This window comes from Gallinula chloropus (genome assembly GCF_964237585.1).
Source record: "Gallinula chloropus genome assembly, chromosome: Z".
NCBI lineage: Eukaryota > Metazoa > Chordata > Aves > Gruiformes > Rallidae > Gallinula > Gallinula chloropus.
In genome coordinates, this window is record NC_140089.1 from 1,341,008 (window position 1) to 1,354,818 (window position 13,811).

The 13,811-nt window shown below is 52.3% G+C and overlaps 1 protein-coding gene across 1 annotated transcript in view; it reads right to left on the minus strand.

Annotated features, from left to right (window-relative positions):
* Nucleotides 1-8,646: 8,646 nt before the first annotated feature.
* RHOBTB3 (Rho related BTB domain containing 3) overlaps nucleotides 8,647-13,811 on the minus strand; it is a gene marked incomplete at its 5' end in the record, with an annotated part of 40,104 nt that continues 34,939 nt past the window's right edge. The window contains 2 exons of the mRNA XM_084277922.1: nucleotides 8,647-9,034; nucleotides 12,808-12,904. Coding sequence (XP_084134048.1) covers nucleotides 8,919-9,034; nucleotides 12,808-12,904 — 213 coding nt within the window. The 3' untranslated portion in view covers nucleotides 8,647-8,918. The remainder of the gene's footprint in view (nucleotides 9,035-12,807; nucleotides 12,905-13,811) is intronic.

Genomic DNA, 13,811 nt, shown 5'->3' on the forward strand with positions numbered 1-13,811 from the left:
TGGGCGGCCTGGCCTAGGGCTCTGCTGCCCTCCCAGCACAGAAGTTCCTCCTCAGGGTCAGGGGGAACTTCCTCTGCTCCAGTTTGTGCCCACAGGGTTGATCAGTACTTAGAAGATCCCCTCAGTCTTCTCTGGGCTGAACAGCCCCAAGTCCCTCAGTGTCTGTGTGCCAGAGAAATGTTCTGGTGCCCTCAGCATCGCCACGGCCCTTTGCTGTCCCCTCTCCAGCAGCTCCCTGTCCCTCCTGACCCAGGGACCCCAGCACCACACACACAGTTCCCAACGAGGCCTCCCCAGGCAGAGCAGAGGGGCAGCAGAACCCCCCTGAGCTGCTGGTCACACCCCAGGGTGATGCCCTTGGCTTTCTTGGCCCCAGGGCACGTCGCTGGCTCTTGGTCACCCTGTTGCCCACAGGGACTCCCAGGTCCCTTCCCAGCAGGTCCCCCTCACCGGTGCTGGTGCCTGGGCTGTTCCTCCCCAGGAGCAGGACCCTACCCTTGTCCTTGCTGGGTGTCACAAGGTGCCTCTCTGCCCAGCTCTCCAGCCTGCCCAGCTCTCCCTGGATGGCAGCACAGCCTGCAGGCACGTCGCCCACTCCTCCCAGTTTGGGATCAGCAGCAAACTGGTCGAGAACACACTCGGTCCCTTCATCCAAGCCCTTGATTAGTGCACTGGACAGGGCTGGACCCAGGGCTGACCCCTGAGGAACACCACTTGTGACAGGCCCCCAGCTAGGCTCTGCCACTCATCACAACCCTCTGAGCTCTGTCTTTCAGCCAGTTTTCGATCCACCCCACTGTATACTCATCTGACCACATTTCCTGTGCTTGTCTATGAGGATGCCATGGGAGATGGTGTCAAAAGCCCTTTGAAGGTGAGGTAGACAACATCCACTGTTCTGTTGCACCGAAACTGGAGGAAAGGAGGTCCCTGGGAACTACCAACCTGTCAGCCCCACCTTTGTGCCTGACAAGATCATGGTACAGATCCTCTTAGAAGTTCTGCTGGGGCACATGGTGGACAGGGAGGCTTTCCAGCTTCACAAAGGGCAAATCTTTGGAAGGGTGGGAATCTGATGTATGACCTGTTTGGTGGATGAGGAATGGGCTGGCTGGTCACATCCAGAGGGTTGTGGTCAATGGCTCAATATCCATATGGAGCCCAGTGATTAATGGTGTCCCTCAGGGGCCCACATCTGGACCAGTACTAGACAGTGACATGGACAGTGGGATTGAGTGCACCCACAGAGAGTTGCTGGTGACACTGAACTGTGTGGTGTGATTGACACCCCGGAGGGAAGGGATGAGGGATGCCATCAAGAGGGACCTGGGCAGGCTGGAGAGGTGGGACCATTAAAACCACATGAAATTCAACAAGGCCAAGGGCCAGGTCCTGCCCATGGGTGGGGGCAATCCCCAGCACAGTGACAGGCTGGGGGGATGGATGGAGAGCAGCCCTGAGGAGAAAGACTTGGGGTGCTGGGGGTGAGAAGCTCCATGTGACCCATCGCTGTGTGCCATCAGCCCCCAAACCCTGCTGTGTCCTGGGCTGCACCCCCAGCATGGGACTGGCAGGGCTGGGAAAGGGGGATTCTGCCCCTGGGCTCCGCTCTGGGACACAGACCCCCCGGCAGCGCTGCCTCCAGCTCGGGGGTCCCCAGGACAAGGGGGACACGGAGCTGTGGGAGCCAGTCCCCAGGAGTCATGGAGATGATGGGAGGGCTAGATCTGGTATTGCAGCCCTTCAACACTTACAGGCAGCTTATCAGAAAGATGGGGACAGAGTTTTTGGCCTGTTGTGGTACCACAAGGGGTGATGGGTTTAAAGTGTAAGAGGGGAGATTCAGACTAGATATAAAGAATGAATGTCTTATATATATAAAGAAAGAATGCCACCCCACTGCTGTGGGTGGCAGAACACTGGCACAGGTCACCCAGAGAGGGGGTGGATGCCCCATCGCTGGACACAGAATCACCAGGTTGGAAAAGACCTTTGAAGATCATCGAGTCCAACCAATCCCATCCTGAGCTAAACCAGATCCCTGAGCACCTCATCTGCCCCCTTTTTTTTAACACATCCAGGGAAAAGTGGATGTGTTCAAGGTCAGGTTGGATGGGACTCTGAGTAACCTCATCTACTTGAAGATGTCCCTGCTGATGGTGGGGGCAGGTGGGGGGAGTTGGAACCAGATGAACTTTCAGGTACCTTCCAACACAAACCACTTTGTGATTTGATGATTTTGTGATTTTAATAACCCAAAAAAACCCCACATTTCCAGCTTAACACTCACGTTGCTTAATGGACACTGGTAAATGATCACCTGAGACTGCAGAAAATGGTTTTATTTTGTAACAAACTTTTACATATTGAACCTAGAAACATGTACACTTACTCAGGGTATGTTAAAATACACAGGACTTCCAGCACATTCCTTATAAAATAGCTTTTCTTCCAATCTGGGTTTGTTCTTCTCTCAAAGCAAATACACCAAGACCTAAAGGCTGAGAGTGGAGATTTTTTTTAACTATCATGTGATAAACATTATCAGTGCAGAAAGCTTTCTTTGTTAGTCTCTGTAAAGCTGAGTGCTAGCTTGGGGCCAGCAGACACAAGTCTTGGTACATCCAGAATTACACAGCGAGATCCATCATCCAAGAAATTCTCTTCTCAAAAGTGGGGGTTTTGGGGTTAGTTCTGATGAAGGACTTGGGAGTCTAACCACTCCTTAAGCCTAAATCTGAAGCTGTCATCCCAAACCCTCCAAGACTTGCCTAAAGGGCACGCAGATTTGTCACCAGCATCCTTCTTTGACCCCAGCACTGCCAATGTCCTGTGACTCCAGGGGATCCCAGCACCAGTGGAACCTTCCTCCACAGACATTTACCTTTCCCCCCCATTTCTCATTTGCTTAAATAACTTCATTGTCACCTGGTTCCTGAGTTGTACTTCATACCACAGGATAAAGCTGGTTTTCCTTTTCTAATATCCCACAGCCTTTCTTGTTTCATACCACACAAAGTTATTCACAAACACCAGACTCAGCACTTCCCTAATTCCTGCCTGTCCATGATGGATACAATGCTGAAGTCTCTACTAAAAACAAGGGGGGGCAACAGCAACTCAGCAAGCATCATGATCTAGTTTCAGCCGGGTTTCTGAAGGCTGAAGTGTCATTTTAAAATCAGCCTTGAGATAAACAGGCTGCTGCAGGACACCACCACACAGAACAAAGACAATTTATGGTAAGAATTCTAAGAATTAAAAGTTATCGGACAGCCTGTGTCTGCAGGACTTCCCGACCACACCTGGTGCAGGTAGCATTGTGGGCTACTCAGTAAAATGGAAAGCTGGCTTGATGGCTGAGTAACAGTATGCATTAATCTGTGAATAAATAGTAAATAATTTCACACTGCCTGGTTTAATCTGTGAAAAAAAACCAACCCCGTGGTTACCACTGACTGAAATGTATAATAGCAACAAATTTCTCTTGGTTGGGTATGAAGTGTCTGTGTTTCCACTCAGGCTTTTCAATGCCTATCAGACACATGCAGAACATTAAAGGCAGTGTTGTGGTACATGTTACTGATACTTAAATTATGGGCAGAGTGCTAAATTCTAGCCAAAAACCTGGGGAAGTTTTCAAAGTCATAAGGATTTGTGGCTACATGTGATGCAGACCGACGTTCACACAGCTCCTGTGTCGGTTCTGCGCAGGAAGCCAGCGTGAGGCATGTTGGAACTGTCAGTGTCAGTGGAGTTTGGGGTCCTTTTGAACGTGGGATAGTCTATTTGGTGCTGGGATTGCTGGCAGCAGACGGGGTTCACCTGCCCCAAAGGGGGACAAGGATCCTATCCCAGGTTTTGTCAGGGATTTAAGCTTGATCTGAAGGGGGAAGGGGGTAAAAACCTGGCCAGCTAGAAGTGAGCTGAGAGGAAGCCTGTCAGGGTCAGGGGTAGGATCACAAGTCCAGGTGAAGTACATCCACGTGGCTGGTGATAGAACATGGGGTGGTGTGCTACAGTCAGAGGTGCTGTGTGTTGGGGAGTCCCTGAAGTCCACTCCAAGAGGTGTGGGGTACAGTGACGCACATCTGAAGAGCTTCCCCACCAAGACACGTAGCAGGAGGAGGAACAAGCGAGAAGAGCCTCAAGCCCTGGCTCCATCCCAGAGGTCTGACATCACTGGCTTGAGGAAAACCCTGTGGGAAGAGCCCTGAGACCGGGGTGAGGGGATGGATGGTCACAGGCTCTTCAGAAGAGATGGGCAGGGCAGGAGAGGTGGGTCTGTATGTAACAGAGGGGCTGGGCTGCACAGAGGGGTCAGTTGGTGATGACACCCGTGAGAGCCTCCAGTAAGGATTGAGGGACAAACAAATGGAGAGGGTGTCACTGTGGGTGTCTACGAGAGGGCATCCAGCCAGAACGATGGCATCAACGAATTATTCTTCAAGGAACTGAGAGATGCCTCTGGATTGTCTGCTCTTGTCATTGTGGGGGACTTCAGGTTGCCAGATGCTAACTGGGAACACCACACTGCTAACAGAAACAGGTCCAGGAGACACCTAAAGCCACTGGACAACTTCCTCGTGCAGGTAGTAAGGAAGCCAAGGAGGAAAGGTGTCCTTGCTAGCTCTGCTGCTTGTGCACAGAGGAGGTCTCATGGGGGAAGCAGTGGTAGGTGACCATCCTGGCCATAGCAACCATGAAGTGGTGGGATTTAAAATCCCTGGTTAGAGGAGGAGAACTGCCTCCAAAGGTTCAGCACTAGGCATGGGGAGAGCAGACTTTGGGCTGCTCAGGGGACTAGTCGGTAAGGTCCACAGGGAAGCTGTGTGAACGCAGTGGGGTCCCTCAGTGCTGGCCACCTTTGCAGTGCCACCTTCTAGAAGCACAGGGACAGGCAATTCCAAAAGGTTGGAAGTCAAGGGGGGGCGGGGGGCAGGAGGCTGGGTTGGCTGGACAGGGACCTTCTTCTAGAGCTCAGGTAGAAAAAGAAAGAGCATGGCCAATGGAAGTGAGGTTGGGCAACGCAGGAGGATTGTGGGGACGCTGGTGGCCTTTGCAGGGAGAAAATTCATGTGGCTGAAGCTCAGTTAGAGCTGAGGCTGCCCAGTACTGTGTCAGGCAACAAAAAAGGGGGGATTCAAATACATCAGTAACAAGAGGAGAACCAGAGGGAACCCTGGTCAGTTACTGGGGGAGAACAGAGACCTTACTGACAGGGACAAAGCAGAGGCATTTAACCCCTTCTTTGCAATTCTCTTCAGCACAGTCCATGGGCTCTGGGACTCCACATGTCCCGAGCTGGAGCACCAGGACGGTGGTAAGTGATAAACTCCTAGAGAGCCCCGAACTTGTGGGTGATTTGCTGCTCCTCCTGGATCCATGTACGTCCATGGACCCCATGGGATTCAGGCCAGGGTACTCATGGAGCTGGCTGGTGTCATTGCCAGACCTCTCTCAATTACTGTTCAATGGTCTTGGGAATCAGGAGAGGCCCCAGTTGACTGGAAGCTGGCAAACACTGTCCCAGTTTCCAAGCAGGTTAAGAAGGACCCTGGTAACTACCGGCCTGTCAGTCTCACCTCAGGGCCTGGTGAAATCATGGAGGAGATAGTGGGGAGTTACTGAAGAACACCAAAAGCACAGCACAGTCACTGGTCATGGCCAACACGAGCTCAGGAGAGGAAGGTCCCGTCTCTCCAGTCTGATTTCCTTTCACAAGGCCACCCAGCTGGCTGCCCAAGGGACACCAGGTGATGTTATTCTGGGGGATTTCGGTGAGGCTTTCCATACCGGGTCTCACCACACCTTGCTGGGCAAAATGTCCAGTGTCCAACCAGACAAAGCCTTGATGTGCTGGGTGGCCACGGGCTGAAGGCCGGGCCCAGATGGGAGATGGTGAGTGGGGCTCCATCTGGCTGGCAGCCAGGCACTAGTGGGGTTCCCAGGGCTCCAGTTTAGGCCCAGCTCCATAAAGGGGCTGGACACAGGACTAGAGGGTGTCTTAGGTAAGTTTGAGATGGCACCAAACTGGGAGGAGCTGTTGGCTCCGTTGGGGGTGGAGAAGCCTCACAGAGAGACCTGGACAGGTCAGGGAGCTGGGTGAGCACCGACAGTGTGAAGTTCAACAAGGGCGAGTGCCGGATCCTGCCCCTGGGAAGGGGCGACCCCGGCTGCACACCCAGCCTGGGGGTCAGATGCTGGAGACCGGCTGTGTGAGAGGGATTTGGGGAGTACCCATGAGCCAGCAGCGTGCCCAGGCAGCCAGGAGGCCAACCTCATCCTGGGGTGCATCCAGCACGGCACAGCCCGTCCAGGGAGGGATTGTCCCCCTCTGCCCTGAGCTGGGGCGGCCTCACCTCCTGTCCTGGGGGCAGTTTGGGTGCCACAGGACAAGAGGGACACAAAACTATCAGAGAGTGTCCAGAGGAGGCAGCGAGGATGGGGAAGGGTCTGGAGGGGAAGACTCCCCAGGAGAGGCTGGAGGCCCTGGGATGGTTCAGCCTGGAGAAGAGGAGGCTGAGGGGAGACCTCATGGGGTCTGTGGCTTCCTGCTGAGGGAAGCAAAGGGGCAGCACTGATCTCTCTTCTCTCTTTGGGGAGCTGGGTCAGAACCCCAGGGAATGGCGTGAAGCTGGGCCAGGGGACGGTCAGGCTGGGTGTCAGGAAGAGGTTCTGTGCTGAGAGGGGGGTCGGGCGCTGGCACAGGCTCCCCAGGGAAGGGGTCACAGCCCCGAGCTGGGCTGAGGGCAAGAAGTGTCTGGATGATGCCCTCAGTGCCAGTTCTGACTGGGCTGGGCCTGTGTGGAGCTGGGAGTTGGGCTCCATGGGCCTTATGGGTCCCTCCCAGCTCAGGAGAGTCCAGGGTTCTGTGATTTAGTTGTTACTTTCAACAGTGGAGCTGGGTACCAGTAGAAGCACGTGCTGTGACCCAGGGTGCTGTCAGGTGTCCAGGGGTGCTGTAAGTCAACTGCACACTCATTTCTCTTCATGACTTTATGCTTCCTAAAACTGTTTTATTCATATCTATCCAGTTAATTTATGCTTAAAATATTTTAACTTCTACTATAATGACAGGAAATTCTTATTTTTTAAATAGACTTTCAATACATATTATTCCCCACTCACTGTTTTCTTAAACACTTTCAGTTTTCTACAGGGTTCATGAAAAAGCAAAGTAATGCTCTGTGTTTCAGAGTCCTTCTAATGAGAGACGTAGAGAAATATATCTAATCTTTTAGAGAACTTCAGGATCCCCAGACAAAAAAGTCAAAAATAACAATTCCAGAGCATTTTGAGCCAGCAGCAGTCTGGCTCTGAGTCACGAGCTCTTTCTTTTTTCTTCTTCTTTCCAAAAATAGGAGGGGAATACACCCTCTCAACCTTTCCAAAATTAAAATCCCTATGGATGGCATTTCAAAAGACCAATTTACCTATAAACCCGTATTGAAATATAAAAACAATTCTTAGATGCAAACAAAAGGATTCAGCCCCAGCAATTTGCTGCTCCATCTTCATGTCACAGCAGCAGTGTCTGGATACACCTGAGCTGCTCTGCTGTGAAACACCCACCACCTTTTCTCATCATTTCTTTGTCTTTCCAGGTTCAGGCTACATGCCAAGATAAAAGGCAGCTGGCAAAGCAGAATTAAAAGGAGAAGAATTAATATTGAAGCATTTAGTTTAGTTTGTACCTCACAGCAAAGTACCTATGTGCAGGTAGATACCCTTACGTAGAGGTTGAGTTCCTTTTGCCATCAGTAGTACCAGGTGTACATACACGAAAAATGAGTGGTTTGGGCCAAGAAAACTCTCTACAACTCCTGCAAGTGTTGTCTGGGTCATAATATTCAGCTTTGCTTGATGTATGTGAGAAAGAATGCAGGCAGGCTGAGAAGACAGCTGGGTTTGCCTCAGGCTGTGCAGCCTGTGGGCACAGGGTGAATCCACCCAACTGGAGCCCGATGGCGGAGAGCCGAGCTCAAGGTCCCATTACACCAGGGGACACCCAGGATTCCCAGATCCCTGTCCCCAAAAAAGTCACCAGTGCTGCGAGTTTTCTCCCAGAAAACCTGGAAAAGGCTGAACACCCCTTTCCCTTTCCTCCCAGTCCCTCCCAGTACCAGATGGATTCTCAGTTCTCCCAGACTGCTTCCTGCTGGAGACAACCCCAACAGGACCCCACTGGCAGGGGGGTGCTGCAGATCATTAAAGCTGACCCTCTTGACCCTCTTCTCCTGTTGCCTGGGAGGGAGAGCGGCTCCGGGCTCGAGATTTGGGGGAGGCACTAGGGGATGTGCAGGCTTTCCCCTGGAATTCACACAGCTACTCATGCGACTGCCAGCATCTCCAGGAGAGGAGCCCAGGCTTAACAGGGGTAGAAAATCAGCAGTTGCTGAGATGCTCATTAAGCCTGCCCACAGTTCAGCAAACCAATGGGCGACGCAGCAAATTCTGGCATCCTGAAGCACTGAAAGACCCAAGGAGCTGGCTTCTCAGCTTCCCAGCACTGCTGCTGTGCTGCTTCCTCCTCTACTCACACTTAGCAAGCAACCTGTTTCGAGAGGAGCTGGTCTAGCAGCAGACAGTAACCATGCAAAGCAATCCAACAGTCAACAAAGACGTGGTTTGAAGCGAGGAGAGGAGAGACAGTTATGACCCTGTCTCGGGCCATGTTTAATCCCCATGGGCCAGAGATCCTTGTGCTCAGAAGGAATCTTCATGACCCGTTGCTCAGTGCCTTCAGGAAACACGCAGGGTGGTTTATTACCAAAGCCAAGGGTGTGAGGAAGGACAGTACAGCGTGGCACATGGTGTTCAGGGCACGTCATGCTCTGGACACGACTCCTGTGCTCGGTGTAACTCTGCTCCAGAGGTTTCCCAGTCGAGCTGCACGTGTCAGGCGCTCAGTCTCCTCACATCACTGTGCAGTGGCACTTCTGAGAGTGGACGTAGTTCCTGTAGTCAGCGAGCTGCTTCAGGTACAGGTCTGAAGGCCACCTGTGTGTCTCCACGAAGCTGCGCTCCTCCGCTGCGCAGAGCAACAAAGGAAAGCACTGTAACCTCCAAGCCCACGTCACAAGGGCACAGGCTGCACAAAAAGCTGCTTTCAACAGAGGTTTGAAACCATTTAGGGCACAAATACAGCTAGAAACCAGAGGTGAGTGCTGTCCATTCTGCACAGGTCGTGCTATAGCACAGGGCTAAGGGTTGCCACGTGGTGCTGCCTTGCCAGGAAGTCACCAATGAGTAAGTGGCTTCATCAAATCACAGAATACCAGACTGCTTTAAAGGTCAGCTAGTCCAACCCTTGAACTAGATCAGGTTGCTCAGAGCTTCATCCAGCCTGACCTTGGATGTCCCCAGGGATGGGGCCTCCACCACCTCTCTGGGAAACCTGGTCCAGTGACCCACCACCTTCAGACTGAAGAACTTCTTCCTCATGTCTCATCCAAACCTGCCCTGCTCTGGTTTAAACCCCATCACCCCTTTTCCTATCACTCCATGTCCTTACAAACAGCCATTCCCAGTGTAGGTCACTTCAGGGACTGAAAAGCTGCTATAAGATCTCCCCTGAGCCTTCTCTTCTCCAGGCTGAACAATTTAAACTCTCTCAGCCTGTCTTTGCAGGACTTGGCAAAATAAATGCAAAAGTCATTAGAGGGAGCTGAGAGATTTTCTGAAAGCAGTGGAATTAGTAGACATGGTAGTGTTGTACTGACAGTTGAACTAGGTGATATCAGAGGTCTTTCCCAATTAAAGATCCTATGATTATCTACGATTCTCTGATTCTATAAAAGACTGATACTCTCTTTCCTGAGAAGTTAGCCAGACATGGTAAACCCCTGAGGGCATTTTTTAATGTTGAAACACTCTAAAGGAGGGGTTTTCATCCTTGGTGCCACTAGTTTGCCTCAAGATTATTACAGTGAGGCAAGAGGACCTCTAATGTACTTTAGACCAAAACAGCTTTGTTCTGAATATAAACATGGGTCAAAGGTTTGCACCTGTCCAGATAACATCCACCAGGGTGATGAAAACTCCCTGTAGGCACTGAGCAAAAAGGTTCTAGAGATACAGACCAGTAAAAAAAAACCCACACTGTTGTTGGAAAATAACTATCTGTTCCTGGAAGAATCTGGGTTTATTTACTGGAATGGAAATTAGTTGCTGTACTTCCTAAGAGGTGCCTGAGGGTACTGCAAGGATCCTGTTTTCCTCAAAGGAAAGCTCAGCCCTTAGAAAGCAGGTGTTGGAAGTGACTCATTCCCTTGACTCAAACGTGCAAACTAAACAGTTACCTGCATAAGGTGGGGACGTTGATGTGCAAAGATTAAACTGCCCCAGTCAGTTCAGTTAGGAGTGAGCAATCACTGCAGCAGCCAAAGAGAAGGGGCTGTGGGTGCTGGCTGTGCTGCCCTTCGGGTGTTGGTGAACCACCCAGCTCAGACTCTGGCCTGGACTAGTCTCTGTAGCCTAAAGAAGTCCTAATCACCTTCTCATGCAGGAGCAGCATTGTGCAGTACCTCACTGCTGAGGACCCAATGAGGTTCAACACTGCCAAGTGTCAGGTGTTGCACTTGGGCCAGAGGAATCCCAGACACAGACACAGCCTGGGAGAAGAGCTGCTGGAGAGCAGCCCTGAGGAGAAGGACTTGGGGATTGTGGTGGATGAGAAGCTTGACAGGAGCCAGCAGTGGCTCTTGCAGCTCGTAGGGCCAATGGGATCCTGGGCTCCATCAGCAGAGGGGTGGCAGCAGGGACAGGGAGGGGATTGTCCCTCTCTGCTCTGCTCTCCCCAGCTGGAGTCCTGTGTCCAGAGCTGGGGCCCCAGGACAAGAGAGATGTGGGGCTGGTGGAGAGGGGTCAGAGGAGCCACGGGGATGCTCAGAGGGGCTGGTGCTGGGACCAGCACTGGTTGACATCTTTGCTGGTGACATGGACAGTGAGATCAAATGCACTCAGCAAGTTTGGCAACGACACCCAGCTGTGTGGTGCAGTCAAGATGCTGGGGGGAAGAGATGGCACCCAGAGGGACCTGGACAGGCTGCAGAGGTGGGACTGTGTGAACTGCATGGAGTTCAACCAGGCCAAGGGCCAGGTCTGGAGAGGGCCTGGTGCCCAGGGCAGGGAGGGCCAGGCCCAGGGGAAGGGCCTTCAGCTGCAGGAGGGGGATGGAGAGGTGCTGGGAGGCAGAAATCCTTCCTGGGGAGGGGGGAGGCCCTGGCACAGGGTGCCCAGAGAAGCTGGGGCTGCCCTGGGATCTCTGGCAGGGCTCAGGACTGGGTTGGATGGAGCTTGGGGCACCCTGGGCTGGGGGGGGGGGTGTGTCCCTGCCGGTGGCAGGGGAGAAATAGATGATCTCTGAGGACCCTTCCCACCCAAACCAGTCTGTGATTGTCTGTTTCTGTGACCATGTCCCACTTTTCCTCACTGCTGTGGTGGCACCATCCTGCTGGGCACATGGTTGGTAAAACAGCAGCAGTGCTGCTGTGACAGCAGGACATTTCACAGACCAGGGTGCACTGCAGGTGGCTGCCAAACTGGAGAGAAGGGAGCAAGGCTTCCTGGGCACGATGACCCAAGGAAATGCCCCTCAAATGGTACAGGCAGCCACAGGGAACGGTGCTTCCACCTTGCTGTGGCACTGCTGCTCTCCCCAGCAGCTCAGGGAGCCAAGCCAGGTCAAAGCCTACAGAGCCCACACAGGCAGCTGGAGGCTCTCTGCTCTGGAGCCAGGCTGGGAGAGCTGGGCTGGTGAGGAGAGGGCAGGGACAGGGACAGAGGATGCAAGGCAGCTGTGGGCTCTGCAGTCTCTGCCCTGGCTTGGCTTAGGACACCACACCAATAAACCAGGGTTTCCCCACACACCAAGGGCAGCAGCACGTTGGGGCAGCTTCTCCTTCCTGTGCAGTGGAGGTGCTGGCTCTAGGGAGGGTGTCACCACTGTGACCTGGGACACACCTTCACAGGGGCAGTGGTGGAGCAGACTTCTCAAAATCTGGGGGCAAAGTGCCACAGGTTCCAGAACCAGCCTGATCCTGTGTGCCAGTCGCTGGGCAGGGCACTCTGGCCCTGCAGGAGCTGCCTGGTGGCATCGGCTGCGTGCAGGGGGTGGGGGTGCTGCTGGGCTGACACCCTTGGGAGTCAGGTGTCTGGAAAGTGGTTTGGAAAATGCTGCAGTAAAAAATGCAGCCTCAGGGTGAGAGGAGATGGGAAGAGCTGGGGAAAATACACATATGTGCTGAGATGCAGCTTAGGGCCACGGAGATGCTCAGAGGGCTGGAGCAGCTCCCCTACGCAGAGAGGCTGAGGGAGCTGGGCTGGGTCAGCCTGGAGAAGAGAAGGCTGTGGGGGGACCTCACTGCAGCCTCCCCGTCCCTGAAGGGACCCCAGGAACAGGAGGGGAATGGGCTTGTTAAAGGGCAGAGACTGGCAGGACAAGGGGCTGGAGTGAAGCTGGAGGAGGGAAGGGGGAGAGGAGAGACTGGGGGGAAGTTCTTTGCAGAGAGAGTGGTGAGGGGCTGGAAGGGGCTGCCCAGAGAGGGGGTGGGTGCCCCGTCCCTGGGGGTGTCCAAGGCCAGGTTGGCTGGGGCCCTGGGCAACCTTGTGTAGCTCCAGGCCTGGAGGTTGGTGTCCCTGCCTGTGGCAGGGGGTTGGAGCTCTGGGACCCTTGGGGTCCCTTCCAACCCAGACCAGCCTGTGATTCTATGATTCTATGATTCTATGTTTCTATGATTCAATGTTTCTGAACTAAGCAGAACTGAAAACCATTTCTCATTACAAAAGTAATTGATAAATTACCTGACAGATCTTGGAATTCAGGCTTTTGGCTGAAGATGAGGTAGTTGGTGGCAATAAAATGAAGAAGCCAGGTTGAAAGGCAATCAGAATTGTGAAACTGAGGGAAGGAAACAGAAACAACACTTAGTGCTGTGATCTCTAAAACACCACCGTGCCTCACAGCTCAAAATAGTTCAGATTTCAACCATCAGCACAGCAGTTTGCTTAATAAAACTTTGACTCTAGGAGGTAGGCAAGTAAAAGCTATTGATGGAAATATGTTAACAGATGGAAAACCAAGAATGGACCATAAACCCCCCCTCCCCCCAGAAGGGGACCTAATCCCTAGGGCTCATTTCATTATGAATCTTTGAAAGCTTTGTCCTCTGCAGAGGAGCAGAGATTTGGAAAAAGGAGAAGTAAGCAGTGTGAAAAGTTGGCTTTGCTGTCTCCTCTTCCTCCTCAAAATCCTGTCAGTTTAAGACAATTCCTTGCCTGACACTTGGGAATAATTCAGTTTCTTTTTTCCTTTTCTGTTTTTCCAAATCTGTTTTGCCACGTCTCCTTTTCCAGCCTCTGATCTATTCATGCTTCTTAGCTATTTCACTGGGTATCTGTCGGGTTTGATCCTCTTTATCACTTGCATATCAAACGCTTTTTCACTAAAAGAAGCAGAATTGTGTCTTCGTTTCTCCAAGATACTTTATTTTGTTCTGGCAAAGGCTGTAACTGAGCTGAATGACTGCAAAGTGTCCTTGAGGGAGGAAACCACGCAGATTACAGGATGACCACGCTCTGCAGGGGGAGGCTGGAGGGCACCCAGCTGCAATTTCATCAACAGCTTCATTTCAATTATTCCAACTATTTCAGTCTTCTGTTCAGTTCCACTTCAAAGAGTAGACTACCCACGCCTGAAACCTGATTGTCAGTTAACGTAGCCTAAATGAATAACAAAACCAGCCTAAACAAATAAAGCAACCAAGTCCCTGTAGCCTAATGACAAAGGCAGAACGATGAAGATCTGA